Genomic DNA, 16,459 nt, shown 5'->3' on the forward strand with positions numbered 1-16,459 from the left:
ATTACCCAGTGAGCCACCGCACCAGGGCCCTGGATGAGTTGGGTACAGCGCCAGAAGATGGCGCTTCTATGAACGCGCCATTTTCCGGGGCGGCTGCGGACTGCAATTTGCAGCGGGTGGGACCCAGAAAGCTTGGGTCTCCCTGCGCTGCAGATTCCAGCCCCCAGCTGCCTAGTTGTACCTGGCTGGACACAAAAATAGGGCGAAGCGCCACACATTTTTTTTTTTAATTATTTCATGAAATTCATGGAATAATTAAGAAAAAAAGGGCTTCCCTATATTGTTGTGTCCGGCTAGGTACAAATAGGCAGCTGGTGGTTGGGGGCAGCCCGTTCCTGCCTGCTGTACCTGGCTGGACACAATTATAGGGCGAAGCCCCACATAATTTTTTTTTAATTATTTCATGAATTTCCTGAAATAATTAAAAAAAAATTGACGTGGGGCTTCACACTATATTTGTGTCCAGCCAGGTACAGCAGGCAGGAACGGGCTGCCCCCAACCACCAGCTGCCTATTTGTACCTAGCCGGACACAACAATATAGGGAAGCCCTTTTTTTCTTAATTATTCCATGAATTTCATGAAATAATTTAAAAAAAAAAAACGTGGAGCTTCTCCCTATTTTTGTGTCCAGCCAGGTACAACTAGGCAGCTGGGGGATGGAATCTGCAGCGCAGGGAGGCACCAAGCTTTTTGCCCTCCCCCCCCCCGCTGAAAATTGCAGTCCGCGGCCGCCCCGGAAAATGGCGCGTTCATAGAAGCTGGATGCTGTACCTGGCTGGCATACAAAAATATGGCGAAGCCCACGTCAAAAGTTTTGGGAAAAATTTATTAAAAAATAAATAATAATTTAGGGACTGCATCTTTATTAAGTCCTCAAATGTCATTTAGTGTTAAAATAAAGGATTTATTTAAAAAAAAAATGGCGTGGGATCCCCCATAATTTTAGTCTCTAGCGGAGGTTAAGCAGACGGCTGGGGCAGATGTTTGAAGCCTGGGAAGGGGGTAAAACCCACGGAGCTTCCCAGGCTACTAATATCAGCCCCCAGCTGAATACCTAGCCTTTACTAGCTATTAAAATGGGGGACCCCCCAAAAAAAAATGACGTGGGGTCCCCTCTATTTTAATAGCTAGCAAAGGCTAGGCAGACAGCTGGGGGCTGATATTAATAGCTCAGGAAGGGTGCCATGAATATTGGCCCCCTCCCAGGCTAGAAACACCAGCCGTCAGCCGCCCCAGAAATGGCGCATCCATAGGATGCGCCAATTCTGGCACTTAGCCTCGCTCTTCCACGCTGCCCTGGTGCGGTGGCAGGGGGTAATAGTGGTGGGGTTCATGTCAGCGCCAGCTGCCATGAAGCCCAGGTTAGTAATGATGGCCGTCTATATGACACCCCCATTACTAACCTACAAAGTGTTAAAAAGAAAAAACACACTACACCCAGAAAAAAATAATTTATTTGAAATAAAACACCATTTTATTTAATTCTTAGTTTACTAAAAAAAAAATAGTTACCTGTCCACGTTCCTGCGCTGATCTCCCATGCACAGCTGTCACATCTGGAGATGGTGACAGCTGTGCATGGCTGCTGTAAGCTCACGCTGCCGGGAACACGTCCGCTCCCGGCAGCGGGAGCCACTGACTGAGGTCACCGGAGTGCATTCAGGCAGCGCAGCTCCGGAGACCTCCTTTACGGCAGTGCTGTACCGTGGGAATTTCTCACGATACAGCAGTGCCGTAAAGGAGCTAACCGGAGCAGCGCTGCTTGAACTCCGGTGAACCCTTACGGCCCCGTCATTCTAGCGGCGGCAGCGGTTCAGAGCGGTCACATTCTATGTGGCTGCTCTGAACTGGAGATCTTCGTGGGACACTCGTGGACTACTACGGAGGGGTAAGGATAAGGTTGTGGTTTATTATTTTATATTTTATTACAGGAGATCGATGGCTTCGGGGAATTAGGTGTCTAGGTGAGTATAGGTGTAGTTTTTTATTTTTTACTTTATTTTAGGTGGCGATCGGCGGGGACAGGTAATGTATGAACTAATTTCTTTTAGGTAACCACTGGCCACCAATGACATGTATTTAACATTTATTGGGGACACAGTAGGGCAATTTAAATAGCAGGATCAGGCTGATGGGAACTACTGCTCCCATCGAGCTGATCCTGCTGGCAGGAGTGGACGGGGGACAGACATAGGCCGATGGGAGTAGTAGTGTCACATCGGCCTATGTCTGCCCGCACACACACCCGCACACACACCCGCACACACACCCCGCACACACACCCGCACACACACACACACCCGCACACACACCCGCACACACACACCCCGCACACACACCCGCACACACACCCCGCACACACACACACCCCGCACACACTAATCATGACGGGTCCGGGAGGTGAGGCTGACCTGTGCGGCCGTGGGAAAGTTGATGTGAGTTCATGCAGTCAAGCATGAACTCACATGAACCCTCTGAGGGCACCGCGGCTACTTCAAATGAACAGCTGATCGGCATCACCTGATACCTCAGCTGTTCATTTGAAATAACCGGCGGGAAAGCGCAGCACAGAACGGGAAAGCCGGCGGTGAAGTCTTTTCACTGCCGGCTTCCCCGCCCGGGTCCTTCGCTCCTTGGTGCTGCGCTCCCCGCCCGGTCCTAATTTACGATCGGGATGGGAGGTGGCGAGGGGAGCGGAGGATCGGGGTGGGAGGCTGCGGGGAAGCAGTATGGGGCTGCGTGATTGTTTAAAAGCCGGCGGCTTTTTACCGCGCGCCGGCTTTTAAACAATCAGGAGAATTCTCCCACGCTGGGATGGCATTCTGATGACAAGCTGGATCGCAGCTGAGCGCTGCCATCCAGCTTGTCATCCTTCAGAGACACTGCAGAGCGCAGGCATTATGGGAACTTCCGATTCCGGTATTCGATATTATAAAAGTATCGGAATTAAGTATCGGAATTCCGATACAGTGAATATCGGCCGATACCCGATATTTCAGTATCGGAATGCTCAACACTAGCCATGAGTCCAGATCTCAATCCAATTAAAAATCTTTGGAGAAAGCAGAGATCTGCTACTGGGAAAAAGAATTGTCAGAGAATTTCAGTGGAAGAAATTATGAGCAGACTGGTACAAGAAGCTCACCGGTGGCCACAGAAAGTTTAAAGGTTGTCATTGTTAACAATGTTTGTACAACCAACCAATTATTATGGAAAGATGGCTTTAATCATTAGCCTATGTCATGTTCTAGGTTTCATCTCTCTCTTTACAAATGACTGTATGTAGGGTGACGGTACAACATATTTGTTGAATATATTTGAACATGTTATTAAAATATCCTAATGAAACACAGATGTTACATATCCACTTATTTCTGAAGATATTGCCAATAATGTTGACCACTAATGCATGTATGAAGCTACAGGTGTCTATAGACATAAGAGTTATTTTGTTAGTCTGGCCAGGGTTTTGTAGTCATTGGCAATCTGATATTGATAATAAAAATGAATATTAGTTACAATAATCTTATTCCTAACTGCCAGTTGTAATCACTAGGATTGTTCTGTTCAACAGCAATATATTTAGAAAGTTTCATATAGTGCAATTCTTTACATATTTTATGCTTTGCTTATTTCTTCAAGATCTCTTCTTAATATTGGTGAACAGACACATTCTTATTTATACCCACAGAACGAAAAACTTTGCCTGATCTTGTGCAACTGGAAAAGGTGTAGTACATATGAGACCAGCAGCTGGGTCCATTTTTTTTGCAGTGGTCCACTCTATAGGAAAGAGTGGTCCACTGTACTGCACTTTACTAAACAGTAAAAAAAAAAGTGTGATTATGCATCTTATCCAGACTAAGGGCAAAAATACATTTTTTTTGGCATTTTGTGTGTGGAGGCCTAATGCTATGTTTGACGCATCAATCAAGGAGTTTTTGCAGCATATAAGCAAAGTAATTGTGAAATAATCCAAATAATAATCAAACCCATTAAACGCCCAGTCCCAATTTTGACTCTGTGCTGAGTTCAGATCCCTTTTCCACATAGCTCTTAAGGGCATAACACTGATATGTGAAAATATTTTCCACTTGTTGGATGCTTATATACTGTATGTGAAATGTATTCTCTTCACAGAGCCTGTACATGGACCCCAAAATGTGGAACTGGTGGATATCAGGGCTCGCCAGCTGACTCTGCAATGGGAACCTTTTGGCTACACTGTAACCCGATGTCATAGTTATAATTTAACATTACACTATAGCTACCAACTAGGAGAGGAACGAGTGGAAACGGAGGAGCTGATTCTGACATCAAGTCATTACACCTTGAGGAGTCTACGTCCTCACACCGCCGTGTACCTGAGACTTGCACTAAGCAACCCTGAAGGGAGAATGGAGAGCGGAGAGGTTGTAGTACACACTGAGGAGGATGGTAAGTAGTAGCCATAATAAAAGTACCGGTATATTGTTGACCCATTGATTAATGTTTATCATGTTTGGAACCTGTAGTCATTTGTAGATATATAAAAAGTCAGGGGCGGACATACCATTGGTGCACAAAAGAAAATATGGCACTCCCGGTCAGAAGTAGGTACCCGGATAGGATCCCTATCCATATTACTAAAGAAGTATGAGCGCTCAATGCTCCAGCAATGGACGTCGCTTATACACACAGTGCGCCTCCTCTTCATCTTCTTCCACACCCTGAAGCCTGATACACATGTGTATGTTTCATAAAGGTCTCCATTGACTGAAATGTCACGTATGATATACAATATCTATGAGGACCACTGTAATAAAAGTCTCATGTTTTTTCACCATACTCGCCTCAGAGTGCTGGATTTTTCTTACTACTATACTATTGGTGTAACTTGTCCAGTCACACAGGAGTCCTTCAAATAATGGGGCCCTTAAAAAAAAGTAATGAAAAAGTAAAGGACACATAAAGGGGTGCATTATGTTGAAATATTGCAAAGGGGCCCATATATTGTTCTCAAGCAGGGGCCCTCTACTGTCTGTGTCTACTCTTGTAAAATATATATTGCAAAGAGCCATTGGAAATGTATAAATCATAGATTTTTAACTAGTTAGTAACAGATTCTATCTGCAATTTCAGTGCCTGGACCCATCCCTTTGGAGTCCATACAGGGGGGACCTTTTGAGGAAAAGATTTACCTACAATGGAAAGCTCCTAATGAGACCAATGGGATCATCTCCATGTATGAGGTACAAAGAGAGTAGCCATTGCCAACAATTCTGCAGTTCTCAGTTTTCACTGTATTCGCAGGACACCTATGTGCTGTAACCATATCTAATTTAATGAATCTTCTTCCCTCAGATCTCATACAAGGCTGTAGGTTCTCTAGATCCAAGTGCCGAGCTAGCAAATCAAAAAGGTCGGATCTTCAAACTACGGAATGAGACTCATCATCTGTTTGTTGGGTTGTATCCTGGCTCCACCTATTCATTCACTATAAGAGCGAGTACTAGCAAGGGCTTTGGACCACCCGTCACCACCCGCATAGCTACAAAAATTGCAGGTTTCAAACTATTTTCTCTGATCTATTTTCCCTGTATTCTTAGGTAACTTTTACTGTCTTTGTTCTTTGCAAAATCTCTACTTTTCTAACAAATGCTCTCTGTAAACTGCCCTCACAGCTCCTTCTCTCACTGATTCAGAAGCTGAGGCCCCTTTGAATGAAACGGAAACCACAATTACAGTATGGTTGAAACCAGCACAATCCCGGGGGGCTCCTGTAAGGTAAACACTTATGACTGGTGCAAAAAAACTAAAACCCAAAAATCCAAAAGCCCTAGTTTAAACTGAACTAATAATAAAGAGGCTGAAACCATAAAAAGTAGGAATCGTGGCTTTATTGAACACAAAGACAATTTGTCTAAATTACTTTTATAGTTGCAATCAAAATGATTGAACCCCTATTGTAAATTACATGTATTAACAAAATCTACAAATTTTCTGCTGTTTTCAATAAACCAATCAACTGATATAACTAGTGGTTTCTACACATTCAACACAAAATGCCAGTCTTACTGACTCAGCTGTCTCAGAATTATTCAACCCCTTCATGAGAAGTGTCTATAGTACTCACTAGAGGACTCTTTAGCTGTTATGACCTGCTGCAAATGTGATACATAGACAAACACCAGCTTCTAGCAGCATTCCTGAGAAATTCCATCTCACTCTTCATTGGTAATAGCATCCAGGTCACTAATACTCTTGGTATTGCCTTCTCAAATCCCACCAAGGATTTTATATAAAGTTCTTTCAGGCAACTTTGACGGCCCTCCAGAATCTTCAAAGACATCTTCTGAAATCAAGTCTTGGTGGACTTAGGGATTATTGTTCTTTTGGAATTTGGATGCTTTATGAATGCCAAGTGTCAGCTTCTACGCAGGAAGTATGAAATTTCCTTCTACAGTTTCTTGACACCTGTTTGAATTCACCCTTCCCGCCACATGTTGAAGGTTTCCAGTGCCCTAGGAATCATCGAACCCCCACCTTGCTTCACTGTAGGCAGGGTGCTCTTTTCAGAACATGATTAATTCTTCCTCCTCTAGAAATAACACTGATCCATAAGCCCCAAAAGTTCCAGTGTTGTTACGTTTCTCAAGAGAACAAAATTCAAAAACTTCAGTGACTTATTTATATGGTTTTGAACATGTTTGGACCCACTTTTTTATGTCTTTGTATTAGTAGATGTTTATATCTTGATGTCCGTGCATGGAGACCTTCAGTGTTTTGCATACAACCTTCTGTCCAAACTGAAATTTCAGTGCCTGCTATCACCAAATCTTGTTGCAGGTATTTGGACCACCTGTCTTCTCACTAATCTGGTAGCAGCTGGTGAGATCTTCCTCTTTCTGCCATGTACAGGAAGTGCAGCTAGTGTTCATTAAACTTTTTATCTTGTGAACTAAGCTTCCATTTGTATCTGCAAGAACATTCAATGCCCTTGGTATCTTTTTGTATCCTCTTCCTTGTTTATGTACAAAAATGATCTCTTCTCTTAGCTTTTTTGGACCACTCTCTTGATAGAGCTGTATTTCTAACATGCAATCAAACACCACAGACAGCAAACCCTTAACCAAGACAGGTATTTGATGTGTTTTTTTTTGTCTCATAAATGGTTAGTCTCTTGGTTATTTGCAATAAATATGATCTGATTTGCAGTTGTGTGCCCTTATGAGGAATTCTATTCAGGGGCTGAATGATTCTGAGGCTACAATATTCAGTAAAAGTGCCATTTTGTGTTGAATTAGGATAAACCACTTATTTGTTGAGCTAAGCTATATAAATTGTTTTTGCTTGATATGTTTATTGTACACAGCAGAAAGTTTTAATATAAACCCAAATTGCAATGCCGGTTGAATAATTTTGATTGCAAACGTACATAGGATGTCACAATGAATGCTTATACATCATTCACTGTGGTTGACATTTCCTTGTTAGTCGGAGAGGTAACAGTATAAACTTTAAGTAACTGACCAACCTGGAAAGTATCTCTACAAGCTAGAATAAATACATTGGCATAAAGGGCTTGCCACATGTGCTATGGTCGGAAAAACATGGACTATGTAGCTTCTGGTAAAGGGAAGGCTAGTGGCATGAAATAAACTGCGCTATTGCAGCCAGGTATGGTTTACTATGAAGCACCATTATGTTTCAGAAAACTTGGCCGTGGACTATGCATCTCAGATGACTAATCTGAGGTCCTCATGCGCTTTTTCCCACCCTGTTCCACATGGCTGCTAAGTCCCTATCTGTGTGTCTACGGAAAGACCTACCAGTCAAGGGGAGGGGGCTAGTCTCAGACTAGTCATCCAAAATGCATAGTCCTCAGCTAGCCCTTCAAAGTATGTTCTTTCTGAAATGCCGCCACATTTCAGAGTAATCATACATGGCTGAAAAAACGTACTTGTTTCCCAATTTATGCTGTCCACAGGTCGGGCAGCATAAATCATTTGACAGGTTCCCTTTATGTCTCATCATGTCTCTGGATCAACAGCCCTAAAGGGTCCTATTATGTACAGCTCAGCTATGAAAGTCTCATGAAACAGGACGATAAGGCGTCTTCATTCTGTGAATGGCCCCCTTTCTCTGTATACTTCTGTAAATCAAGTACTAATGCTTGTTTTTGGAATTTACTATCTCAATAATATTGCACGGTATCCGCTCCTGTCCTCAGAATGGCTTCAGTTTTCCAGCGTGTGGACATCCATAAACCATTTCTAGCTAAGTAAGCACACAATAAGACAGCCTCATCAATCTCTGATGAGCAGCTGGCCTTTCATACTTTTCCAGAAACTAGTCCAAGCAATACATATCCTAAATATCTAATGATAGTTAATGATCCCTGTCCTTTTATCTTTTCCTGTTTTTATCTACACTCTGCTACCCCTTTAATCCCTGTATGAATGTTTTCTCTTTTTTTTCATTTTTCCTTTTTTTACAGTGTTTACCAACTTGTGGTAAAGGAGGAAAGAACCCAGAGGTCAGGGAGGGCTGCAGATGGTAATGGATGCTTTCCAGTACCTGTCAGTTACAGAAATGCCTCAGTTATGGAGTCTCCTCATTACTTTGCGGCAGAACTAAAACCAACACAATTGGCATCTTCACAGCTCTTTACAGTTGGAGACAACAGAACCTACAATGGATATTGGAATCCACCACTTTCACCTGTGAAGAGTTACAGCATTTATTTCCAGGCTTTGAGCACTGCCAATGGGGTACATATACACCTTATATAATAATCCAAATTTTGTTTTGAAGGGTACTAAATACACATTAGGGCAGCCACTACTTCAGCTGAGGGACCTAAGATTGGGTTGTCCTCATGCCACCTTCTCATGGAGAGTGTAAACCTATTACAAAGGTAGATGAAAGAATGTTGTAAAACAATTCATTAAAACCAATGCTTAGGAACGATTAAGAATATATCCCAGAACATAAATAAGTGAACTCAAAAGATCTTTCAAAACATATATAAGTTTATGAAGTAAATAAACTAATACAGTACAGACCAAAATTTTGGAAACTCCTCATTTAAAGATTTTTCTGTATTTTCATGACTATGAAAATTGTATATTCACACTGAAGGCATCAAAACTATGAATTAACACATGTGGAATTATATACTTAACAAAAAAGTGTGAAACAACTGAAAATATGTCTTATATTCTAGGTTCTTCAAAGTAGCCACCTTTTGCGTTGATGACTGCTTTTAACACTCTTGCCATTCTCTTGATGAGCTTCAAGAGGTAGTCATCAGAAATGGTTTTCACTTCACAGGTGTGCCCTGTCAGGTTTAATAAGTAGGATTTCTTGCCTTATAAATGGGGTTGGGACCATCAGTTGTGTTGTTCAGAAGTCTGGTGGATACACAGCTGATAGTCCTACTGAATAGACTGTTAGAATTTGTATTATGGCAAGAAAAAAGCAGCTAAGTAAAGAAAAACGAGTGGCCATCATTACTTTAAGAAATGAAGGTCAGTCATTGCAAAAAATTGGGAAAACTTTGAAAGTGTCCCCGAGTGCAGTTGTAAAAACCATCAAGCGCTACAAAGAAACTGGCTCACATGAGGACTGCCCTAGGAAAGGAAAACCAAGAGTCACCTCTGCTTCTGAGGATAAGTTTATCCGAGTCACCGGCCTCAGAAATCGCAGGTTAACAGCAGCTCAGATTAGAGACCAGGTCAATGCCACACAGAGTTCTAGCAGTAGACACAACTCTTCAACAACTGTTAAGAGGAGACTTTGTGCAGCAGGCCTTCATGGTAAAATAGCTGCTAGGAAACCAATGCTAAGGACAGGCAACAAGCAGAAGAGACTTGTTTGGGCTAAAGAACACAAGGAATGGACATTAGACCAGTGGAAATCTGTGCTTTGGTCTGATGAGTCCAAATTTGAGATCTTTGGTTCCAACCACCATGTCTTTGTGCGATGCAGAAAAGGTGAACGGATGGACTCTACATGCCTGGTTCCCACCGTGAAGCATGGAGGAGGAGGTGTGATGGTGTGGGGGTACTTTACTGGTGACACTGTTGGGCATTTATTCAAAATTGAAGGCATACTGAACCAGCATGGCTACCACAGCATCTTGCAGCGGCATGCTATTCCATCCGGTTTGCGTTTAGTTGGACCATCACTTATTTTTCAACAGGACAATGACCCCAAACACACCTCCAGGCTGTGTAAGGGCTATTTGACCAAGGAGGAGAGTGATGGGGTGCTACGCCGGATGACCTGGCCTCCACAGTCACCAGACCTGAACCCAATCGAGATGGTTTGGGGTGAGCTGGACTGCAGAATGAAGGCAAAAGGGCCAACAAGTGCTAAGCATCTCTGGGAACTCCTTCAAGATTGTTGGAAGACCATTTCCGGTGACTACCTCTTGAAGCTCATCAAGAGAATGCCAAGAGTGTGCAAAGCAGTCATCAAAGCAAAAGGTGGGTACTTTGAAGAACCTAGAATATAAGACATATTTTCAGTTGTTTCACACTTTTTTGTTAAGTATATAATTCCACATGTGTTAATTCATAGTTTTGATGCCTTCAGTGTGAATGTACAATTTTCATAGTCATGAAAATACAGAAAAATCTTTAAATGAGAAGGTGTGTCCAAACTTTTGGTCTGTACTGTATATATAGTAAAACATTAAACACAAAGGCGACTTCCTGACAGGCACAAAACAAGCATAGCGTAGAAAGATAGTGTTAGGCGTCGGGCTGTTGCTGGATTCAAAATGAGTCCAGAACCATCTGTGGTCTCCCATTTCAGTCCACCCGGGGCTGATGCTGCTCAGCATTGTTGTCAGCCCCAATGCCTAGCTGGTCCATGAGATGTACAGACTGTCGCTTGGGTATTTGTGCCTAGCTATGTTAAGCATAGGTTGCGGAGGGAGACAGGGCTGTTGAATGGTGCGATGGTGGGCAGGGCTTAGTCTTTAAAAGGCCCGCCCACAAACATGGCGGCGCGCTCTGATCTTTGAGCAAGTGATGCTGTTGTGTGGACGACTGTGTTCCACGAGTTTCCATAGGCAGCTGTAGTTGAAATAGGCAGGCTAGTGGAAATAGGCAGGTAGCTTCGTCTTGCAGTCTGACTCTGCCAAAGGGGTCGCCTAACACCCCGAGCAGCCTGCAGACGTCCTATCCACGACTATCGCCTGTCAGCCACGTGGAGTAGTATTCTTCAGTCCAGTAGCACGCCGGCTGGAGACACGTGTACCCGTCGGCGTAGTCACACATGCATCCTAGCACCGCCAGTGTAGTCCCTGTGCAGTAGGAGGACTACAGATAGTTTTTCACCGCACATCTCTCGTGCTGCTAACGGAGATAGTGCGAATTGCTATACCCGTTCCAGTGTGCAGTAACACAGAAGGGTTTATCATTTAAGTTGGTCCTCCAGGCTGCATCGCAGACCCTGGGGTCGGTTGATTTCCATTATAATAAAGTTGTCTGCAACCGTCCTCCTAACAGATAGTCTATACATTAAAATGCAATAATGTAAGATGGGGGCAAATCCAAGAAAGAAATGTTCAACAGATTTCTATAATTATATCTACTGTATGTTCAGTGGGGAAAAAAAGTATTTGATACACTGACGACTTTGCAAGTTTTCCCAATCATGAAACATGGTGGGGGAAACATCATACATTGGGGGTGTTTTTCTGCAAATGGGATAGTACGACTGCATCGTATTGAAGGGATGATGGATGTGTGTAGCGTTGGCGTCCCTGCCTCCTGCTAGGCAGGGACGCTGTTCCCCTCACCTCTCCGTGCCCGGCGTCTTCCTCCCGCTCTGCTGGCAGCGCGCGCTCTTTCCCGGCCAATGTGCTTAGGGCGCGCGCGCGCTCGCCCTCTCTTAAAGGGGCCGTGCGCGCCGTCCTACGGAGTCCCCGGCCAATGGCCGGAGGACCTCTCCATATATAAGGCACCTCCTCCAAAATGGAGGTGCCCGAGCAATGTTGTAGCATAGCCTTTCACTCTGCTTCAGCCCTCAGGTCCCGTTACCAGATACCTGCCAGTTACCTGCCAGTTTCCTGTTTGATACCTGCCTGATACGTGTCTATCTGCTGACATTCCTGCGGTCCGACAGTCTGCCTACCAGCCCTGCCAGTCTGTCTATGGATCCGTCTGCCCACCCACCTGGGAGCGCTCACCTGCTACCTGCCCGCTAGCCTACCTGGAGGCTCTGCCGTCACGTGCTGTGACCACCTGCCCGTCCAGAGACTCTTACCCGCTCACCTGGGAGCGCTCACCTGCTACCTGCTTGCTAGCCTACCTGGAGGCTCTGCCGTCACGTGCTGTGACCATCTGCCCGTCCAGAGACTCTTGACCGCTCACCTAGGAGCGTCCATCTGCTACCTGCTTGTTAGCCTACCTGGAGGCTCTGCCGAAACTTGCTGTGACCACCTGCCTGTCCAGAGACTCTTGCCCGCTCACCTGGGAGCGGCCATCTGCTATCCGCCTGTTAGCCTACCTGGAGGCTCAGCCATCACTTGCTGTGACCACCTGTCTGTCCAGAGACTCTTGCCCGCTCACCTGGGAGTGTCCACCTGCTACCTGCCTGCTAGCCTACCTGGAGGTTTAGCCGTCACTTGCCGTGACCACCCGTCTGTCAAGAGACTGTCCCCGTATCTTGCCGTGACCACCCGCCTGTCGAGAGACTGTCCCCGTCACTTGCTGTGACCTCCTGCCCTCTTACCCAGAGACTGTCCCCGTCACTAGCCGTGACTGCCTGCCCGCCTTCCCTGGGAGTCACCTGCTTCCTTACAAGGACTGCCCCTTTGTATAGTTGCTCAGAGGTTCCACCTCCCAGACCCGTTACAATGTGGTCATGTTTCACAAGATTTTGGCCAACAACCTCCTTCCCTCAGTAAGAGCGTTGAAGATGGGTGGTGGCTGGGTCTTCCAGCATCACAATGAACAGAAACGCACAACCAGGGCAACTAAGGAGTGGCTCCTTAAGAAGCATTTCAAGGTCCTGGAGTACCCTAGCCAGTCTCTAGTCCTGAACCCAATAGAAAATTTTTGGAGGGAGCTGAAACTCAATGATGCCCAGCTACAGCCTCGAAACCTAAAAGATCTGGAGAAGATCTGTATGGAGGAGTGGGCCTTGCTGCAGTGTGTGCAAACTTAATCAATAACTACAGGAAAGGTCTGACCTCTGTAATTGCAAACAAAGGTTTCTTTACCAAATATTAAGTTCTGTTTTTCTATTGTATCAAATACTTATTTCATGCAATAAAATGCAAATTAATTATGTAAATATCATACAATGTGACTTTCTGGATATTTTTTAAGATTCTGTCTCTCACAGTTGAAGTGTACCTACGATAAAAATTACAGACCTCTCCATTCTTTTTAGGTGGGAAAACATGCAAAATCGTCAGTGTATCAAATACTTATTTTCCCCACTGTGCATAATATTAGATCTTTAGCAGAAGTGCAGCATATAATACAATCATATCTGTATAGAGGTTATAGTACCTTATTTAAGTGGAGCAAGCTGTTTTTACAATGGTACATCAGGTCCTGTGTCTGTCCATGCTGACGTACGTTTCGCTTAGCTTCTTCGAGGGGACAAAGGAATATCAGAACAATGCCCTATTTAGTGTTTTTGTATTTTTGACTTACACCCTTTTACTATTACAATACATAAATACATTTTTGTTTCTTCATCTTACCAACTATATATAGTAATGTGACCAAACACAGCACAGTATAGAGTAAAACCTCTACAGAAGACCACCTGCTTCGACAGACCACCATTTTGACCAGACCAGATTTCCTTAGACAGATTAGCAGTTTTATCACATAATATGCATACTGGATATCATCTTTAATAGGAAACTTTTATAGAAGATAATTTTTAATGCAATGTTGGATTGTTGCCTCTAAAGGGCTTTCTTGTGTATCCTAAAAAGCCTGCAGTCTAAAGTAAAGCATGTTCTTTTAAAGGTTGACATCACCGTGGTCAAGGATGATATATGTTATTATAATATATTGACTATGGAGACACGCTAGTGAGGGGTAAAGCTAAATAACATAATTCCTTTTATCTTTTCTTCTTTCTGTTGGCTAATGTTTTCCTTAAGCAATAATTATTATTACATGTTAATATTATTTAAAGTGCCTCGTACTGCAGTGGTACATACACTTATATAATGAAATGCACAAATTACAGTTTGATGGCGTAGATGCATGTAGTTGTATACAAAGAGAAGATACTAAGCTACGCTCTCGTTCAAGAGCACAGTGTTTTTCTAGTGTAAGGCATGCACTAGACTAGCTGAAAGCATGTAAATTGATGAGAACTCTGGTTTACAGTGAGGGACTTGGGCAAGAAATTAAAAATTGATCTCCTACCTAAGAGAAGCATTTGAAGCTTCAGCATGACTTATGCTATTTTATTTTAGCTTAAAACTATTTTTATTGAGAAAATCATTTAGAAATCAGTATATCAGAATGAGTTTGGTAATGCAGAAATGAGGGGTCAATGCACAGACAGCTGCGAGTGGTGGGCTGATTTTAAATGTAACTTGGTGGAAATTATAACTTTTTTTTATGAGGTTAGTAACCTGACGTAGAACATTAGTACTCATCCTAGCACATTAAAGGGGCTTCAAACTCAATCTGTCCTGTTATCCTCCCCTTCCAGGAGAAATATGGCTGCACATTTACAGTCACTCATCATTACATCCATATGGGAACTGCTAATTAAGCAATTTAGCGGTTTTGTTGTCCCCCTTTGGTATATTAAAGATGGTGACTGTGCTTGTGTAGTCATCTTTCCTGGAACCAGGGTTGAAAACTTGACTTTTTAATTTTTCTGGACAGCTTATCAAAAAATCACTAACAGACAATATTTTTATGGACACATTGGAAAACCATAAGAAATCATTATGATTATAAGTGATACAAATCTACAGCCCATAATTCTGATATGAAGACATCAGCTGCATTCACTGTAAACTGTAAAATGATGATAATTACAGTCAAATACAAGTTTCTTCAGCTTCAAAAAAATTTACGGACAGGTCAAAAAAGTGGTTTCTTTTCACGGACTGTCCTGGTATTTCTGGACTGTTGGGAACCCTTCCCTGCACTGCCAGCTGTTCACCACTGACTTAGGGTGAGATATCAGGAACCTGTCATGTTGAACATACAGTTCAATCTGTGGCCAGCAGAAGCTGAGCAGATTAATATAGGGGTTTGTTAAACTAATAATTAGTGATGAGCGAGTATGTTTTCTTAACCCTTTTGCCGAGTATGCTCGGCCGAGCACCGAGTATTTATAGCGTGCTCGGGCTTTACGTTTTCGTTGCTCCGTGAATATGATTTGCGACTGTTTGACAGATTTAATACTTGTGAGGAATGCCTGTTTTTCCAGCATTCCTCACCTGTATTAAATCTGTCAAACAGTTGCAAATCATGCTCACGGAGCAACGAAAACGTAAAGCCCGAGCACGCTATAAATACTCGGTGCTCGGCCGAGCATACTCGGCAAAAGGGTTAAGAAAACATACTCGCTCATCACTACTAATAATCTATTCATTTAGACTTCAACTCATTCTGGGTTTAGGAGTCCAGTGGGCAGCTCTAGGCAGTAAGTGACGGCCTTTATAAATGTGGAGATGTATATAACTGTCAATCAGTAGATCCGCCCACTGGACTCCTAAACTCAGAAATCATGCTGAAATAATAAAAAAGTCACACTGATTTTTTTTTTCTGGACTATACATCAATCTGCTCTGCTCTATATACCTTTCTGCCTACAGACTGGACTGCATGTTCATATCGTAACATGTTGACCAGAACCAGGACATTAGTTGGCTTCATAGCTGCAGAACTATACAGGTCTGATTTTAAGAGTCAACGGCAGGAGGCTGTATTATCAACAGTTATAGCAAACCAAGGGATGAGCAGAAAGTGAAGTAAAGTATTTACTAACTAGTTAAAAAAGAACATTGAAATGTATGTCATGATATGAGAAAGTCTATACTGGGCAGGTAGTAACTAAATAAGACCCCGAATGCCCATAGAACATGAACATTGACAAATACATTTTAGTATTTTGGTGGTGATTAGTGTTGGGCATTTCAAATTCAGATGTTATCTGCATGACAAGGGGGCAAATCAGGGATGTTCGTGGGCGGAGCCGATTTTTTGGCGCGAACAAGCCGGAACTCCGAACACAAATTTGAAATGGCGAACAAATTCGCTCAACACTAGTGGTGATGTCTTAACTTATTTTTTGTGTTTTTTTTTTTTTTTTTTTTTACAGGAGACTAAAATCAGCTGTGTCCGGCTGGCCTCAAAAGGTGAATATTTTTTATTAAATAGAAATTATTGGTTAATAAAATACGCAATATTATTAAAACTGGGGTAAAAATGTATAAAAACAAGGGCAATGTGATTGGTTGTTTCTTT

At 43.1% G+C, this 16,459-nt stretch overlaps 1 protein-coding gene across 4 annotated transcripts in view; it reads left to right on the forward strand.

The window, feature by feature from the left end:
* The window catches only part of PTPRT (protein tyrosine phosphatase receptor type T), a 526,727-nt gene that overhangs the window by 357,126 nt on the left and 153,142 nt on the right, over positions 1–16,459 (forward strand). For all 4 annotated transcript variants that reach the window (XM_073683800.1, XM_073683802.1, XM_073683803.1 and 1 more), the window contains 6 exons: positions 4,143–4,439; positions 5,124–5,233; positions 5,346–5,547; positions 5,666–5,768; positions 8,482–8,755; positions 16,314–16,350. In XM_073683800.1, coding sequence (XP_073539901.1) covers positions 4,143–4,439; positions 5,124–5,233; positions 5,346–5,547; positions 5,666–5,768; positions 8,482–8,755; positions 16,314–16,350 — 1,023 coding nt within the window. The remainder of the gene's footprint in view (positions 1–4,142; positions 4,440–5,123; positions 5,234–5,345; positions 5,548–5,665; positions 5,769–8,481; positions 8,756–16,313; positions 16,351–16,459) is intronic.

This window comes from Phyllobates terribilis, unplaced genomic scaffold (assembly GCF_046119375.1).
Source record: "Phyllobates terribilis strain yellow unplaced genomic scaffold, ASM4611937v1 Scaffold_5__5_contigs__length_657084704, whole genome shotgun sequence".
NCBI classification, from domain to species: Eukaryota; Metazoa; Chordata; class Amphibia; order Anura; family Dendrobatidae; genus Phyllobates; species Phyllobates terribilis.